Here is a 4,951-nt window from a genome sequence, read left to right as displayed (position 1 = left end):
AGAAGTTAATTTAAAATAAAATTTGTTCAATATATTTTTGCAAAATTAATGCAAATCAATTATCATTTATTTTACTTTTGAATTACAAATTCGACTAATTGAGAAATTAAAAAATTAATTTAAATGAAATTTGATTAATGTATTTCTGTAAAATTAATGCAAATCAATTATCATTTATTTTACTTTTGAATTATAAATTCGACTAACTAAGAAATTAAAAAATTAATTTAAAATGAAATTTGATTAATGTATTTCTGTAAAATTAATGCAAATCAATTATCATTTATATTACTTTTAAACAATAATTAGTTGTAAAAGTTTGTAGCAAAATTTTTTTTTTTTACAGAAGAAATAAAACGACTATCAGAAGAACAACGACATGTCATCGAGGAAACATTTAAATATCTGTACAATGATTACGAGAAAAATGGGCATAAAATTTTCTTTTTGTAAGAATCAATCTTACCTTTTAACCCTTTTTTTTGTACCATAAATAAAGAAGGTATGTGATCATTATTTACTCAATCAATCTATCAAATTATCCATGTAATCATTTATTTTCAATAAAATATGATTAAGTAATTAATTCATTTATCAGATAATGATAGAATGGCTAACATGATAAAGGATGAATTCTTTATTTTTATTTAAAATTTCGTAATCAATTTAATAATTTTCTTACAGAATTTTCTACAATATAATTTCCGCTAAATTGCAATATTATTTAGGAAAATAATGAAATTTTTAGCATTAACTAAATATGCAATAAGTAAATTGCAAAAATTACAGAATGGAAATAAAAGTAAATAAATTGTGGCATATAAAATAGTTAATTAAAAAAAATATATATATATTAGGTAAAATATGTTAGGATAATACTAATTTAGTAAAAAATATTTAGAAAATGTGATTATTACATATTTACTGAATTGATAGGTTAACTAATTACTGAATCATTTCCATGAATAATTCCAAATCCTTTATTGTTGATAAAATGACAGTATATGATCGTTATAGTATCCATTAGAAAAATCATACTATTAGTTATGCAGAATTTGAAATTAGTAAGTTTTGATTTGTTCGGTTATATTTTCAATTCATATTTTCAATTCACTTTTCAATTCATATTTTTAATTCATATTTTCAATTCACTCATAAAATACATCTTTTGATGGGAATATTTAGATTATTAAAATTTAGACATATTCCCTAGCTAAATAATGTCATATATGAGAAATAAAAATCATGAACTATACGTTATGGTTTAATTTAGCTGATTTTGTTCATTTATTCGGTACTTTCTTCAAAACATGCATGTATGTTCAGGTTATTCAGCGACTTTCCGGAATATAAACAAATATGGCCACAATTTCGTGGTATTCCGGATAGCTTAATTATAACAGCAAATGAAGTGAAAGGACATGGACTGGTTTATATGGCCGGGCTTAAATCTATTATTGATAACATAAAAAATGAAGAGAAATTGGTGAAAACGATAAGCAAAATTACTCTTGCACATTTGAAATGGCACATTTGCAAAGATCACATCATGGTATGATGCATTTTAGACAATTATTATCATTATTATTATCAGTTTTCATTATTACTATTATTATTATTGCTATTATTATTATTATCATTAATAACAATATTTCTCAGCTATTATTATTATTATTATTATTATTATTATTATTATTATTATTATTATTATTATTATTATTATTATTATTACCATTATTTATTTATTTGAATCTAATTTCAGCTTTCATTATGCAAACTGTAATTTTTTTGTCACAATTGACTGAGTAAACCTCCCCGTAAAAACAGCACAATAAAGTTGCATTTCTTTCGATCCAAAATAATTCGCCATTTTATCACGAGTCACTTTCGTGCCATGTAGAAAAATAACTCCACCGCTAATATAGGAAGGATTAGTCATCTCTTACGCTGAAGTTTTGATAAATCTGGAACTTTATTTCACATTGCGACTCATTGATGTTTTTAGAACATGCTAAAAGAAGTGATCGTAATATTGCAAGCCGATCCTCACTGTCAAGGAAGAGATGTGGAAGAAGCTTGGTTTACACTGTTTGATGTGATTGGGAATCTAGTGGACAAATTTAGCAAATAAATATATCAAAACATTGTTCCCTCCTCCTCATGCAAAATCCAAACAATATTCTGCAGATAATACAACCATTATGTTTGAACAGTTATACTACTAAAGCATCGAATTCTCAGTTTCAACTGTTAACGAATTCACTCCTTTTTATGACTCAGCCTTGGTGCTGTCAGATGTTATTTTTTCACGTATTTCAAATTCTCATAAACGCGTCTAATTCTTCTATAATGCACTGAAAAAACTAATTGAAATTCAAATATTTTACCACTTTAACCTTTCATTTAACAGAAAACAGTACGAAATACATAACAAACACCTTATATTTTATGTTCTCAACGTTTACGACGCAGCGACAAAGTATTGCGACGTAGCCAGCACTTTCTACGTGAACCTCCCTTCGTTGCTGAATAATGATGCCCCTTACCAAGACCACGGCTTCTGCGACCTGCAGACGTTAATCCACGCAATTCGCGATGTTTATGCACAGGTTTCGTTATCCACTGTGTGTCTGGATTTCTTCGAATGGCCTAAAAAGTAATGAATATCTATTTCTTTCCTTACTGTTAACCCTGATTGTATCACCATTTGAAGAAGGCTACATCGTTCGCACAATAAGTCCCATTACAATGTGATGGATCTACTTCCCAATGATAAAAGAAAGCAAGAATTATAAATCTGCATGACTATAAGTTTACAAATAGTCTATATACAAAAGACTAGCCTATTAATACGATCTCAACCTGATCATTTATCTGTATTTCTGCACGTGAAGGGATAATGTAATAAAAATGAAACAGTAGAAGAAACCTTATGCATCGGATCAATCATAATAACTTCATAGAATTTGTACGTAGAATCTTGACCAACCCAATAAGAATTCAATACACGAAGACTGCCACATCGGCGTCCAACTCTTTCCTGTAAACAGATGCTTTATCATAATTTAAAGTCACAGCGAAAAGAAAAGAAGATAGAAAGCAAGAAAGATAAGCAGCGAAATAAACCTCAGCAACAGACTGTTTGCAGCGAGCAAATTTTAACTCATTAACGCCATGATTTTTCGGTTTGCCATATGTTTGGCCTTTCACGACATGGCGCTTACGACCACCTCTGCGTACTCTTACACGATAGATAATATAACCTGAAATTCCATTTTAATTTTATAATTAAATTGTCAAACTTTCGAACAACAAGCGGAAACAGACGACAGACTGGCTTACTTTTATTGATCATCTGGAAAAGTATTCTTACTGTTTTATTTTAAGAAAATGAACCAAAAACTACCTTGCTTCGCACGGTAACCCAATCTACGAGCCTTTTCAGGGCGAGTTGGCCTGGACACACGATGAATAGCGGTAAGCTGTCGATACTGCCAACACCGTATTCGAAGCAAATAGCGCATCGTCTAGAAACAGAAATGGGAAACTACAAGGAACTCTTAAAAATTGCTAGTGATCTGTTTCCCGAAACAGCTGAAGTAACTTAACGTTTCCCAGCAAAAGATTATGTGATAATTAGGAACCATGAAATCATTTTTTTTCGTCGCTCACCCACACCCACATACCATTAACCTTTTCACAACCTATTTCATTACCCTTTTTCTTTCTAATCATAGCCATGTCTATATATGAAGAAAGAAACTATGTTATCGAGTGATATGAATTCTTCAAATGTTTCTTTCTAATCATAGCCATGTCTATATATGCAGAAAGAAACTATGCTATCATGTGATATGAATTCTTCAAATATTTCAGATCACTGCCTCAATAATCATAGCCGATCACTCAACCCTCCAGTGATCTCATAAATTCACTCTATCCACGACTATGTATTCATAGAATTCATCTCATCGTTGAATACCTTGATATTGACCTAATTCTGCAGATTTTTGATTTCTTCCGATGATTTGGGCCCTTTTATTCGTCGTTCGGACTTCCGCAATATCAGAACTACCTCTCATAAAAGTGTTTGAAAATTGCAAACAAAAAAAGAAACAAACCTCTGACTGCTTCTTACGCCACAGCTCCTGCATATATCGGTAAGCACCCATATTTCCTGAAAAAAAAAATATTACCAGTGTAAGAATATGCCACTATAAAGTGACCAAAAATAAACGTTGATATAATCTGATCATATGCTAGTAATGGTGATTGTCACGTGCATCCATAACACTGCCACCTTATCACTGTAATAGTAAAGTCAGGTCTTGCAGTTGCTGAATGAAATTTCTCTCTTTAAATTTCTCCCGGTCTATTGAAACTTATCACATCAGTGAATGCCTATTCTGACTAAATTTATACTGTTAAAAAGCCGATTTGTAAGAAGCATTCCAGAATGTTTCTATGCTATGGAATATCTGTTGCACACCATCAAGAAAACAATCGAAAATATGATAATACATAGAGGGATGACGAGGAAAACAACCAGAAAAGAAAGAACTATAATCTTTCCAGGAAATATAATAGAAACAAATAATCGTGAGATTAATTCCAGACTACTGTAAGTTTGTCACTCATAGTTAGACCGAACATGATGAAGCACAAACCAATCTGAATATCACTGGAATAATGTCAGGTTATATCATTAACTTATCCTAATTACATGATCGGAAAAGAGCAAATGTGTAGTGGAAGTGTTGCTATGGAATAGAGTAACGTAAATTCATAACATAAGTAACATAAATTCATAACGTAATTCTTAAACACTAAAACAGTCAATGTAATTCGCGTACACGTTACTCGAAGTAATACATAGTCACATGACATGTATCTTACATAAGTATGACATCTGTACTGATATTAAATTGTGTAGGAAATAATTCCAAGAATT

At 30.4% G+C, this 4,951-nt stretch overlaps 2 protein-coding genes across 3 annotated transcripts in view; one reads left to right on the top strand and one right to left on the bottom strand.

Annotated features, from left to right (window-relative positions):
• Positions 1-1,318: 1,318 nt before the first annotated feature.
• LOAG_12613 (hypothetical protein) lies at positions 1,319-2,131 on the top strand (the record flags this gene model as incomplete). The annotated part of the gene is made up of 2 exons (XM_003148126.1): positions 1,319-1,552; positions 2,006-2,131. 2 exons carry the CDS (start codon positions 1,319-1,321, stop codon positions 2,129-2,131), a joined length of 360 nt encoding a protein of 119 aa, XP_003148174.1.
• Positions 2,026-4,951, bottom strand: part of LOAG_12612 — a 4,428-nt gene continuing 1,502 nt past the window's right edge. The window contains exons 2-6 of one of the 2 annotated variants that reach the window (XM_020448570.1): positions 4,122-4,177; positions 3,407-3,527; positions 3,127-3,263; positions 2,930-3,040; positions 2,026-2,649 (exon numbers count right to left, since the gene is read on the bottom strand). In XM_020448570.1, coding sequence (XP_020301298.1) covers positions 2,455-2,649; positions 2,930-3,040; positions 3,127-3,263; positions 3,407-3,527; positions 4,122-4,177 — 620 coding nt within the window. In that variant the 3' untranslated portion in view covers positions 2,026-2,454. Of the gene's footprint in view, positions 3,041-3,126; positions 3,264-3,406; positions 3,528-4,121; positions 4,178-4,951 lie in introns of both variants that reach the window. The other variant, XM_020448571.1, reaches the window with a different exon arrangement.

The sequence above is a fragment of the Loa loa genome (assembly GCF_000183805.2).
Source record: "Loa loa unplaced genomic scaffold supercont3.200, whole genome shotgun sequence".
In the NCBI taxonomy this organism is placed as follows: domain Eukaryota; kingdom Metazoa; phylum Nematoda; class Chromadorea; order Rhabditida; family Onchocercidae; genus Loa; species Loa loa.
Note: the sequence above shows the minus strand (reverse complement) of the source record. Positions and strands in the feature narration are given on the sequence as shown.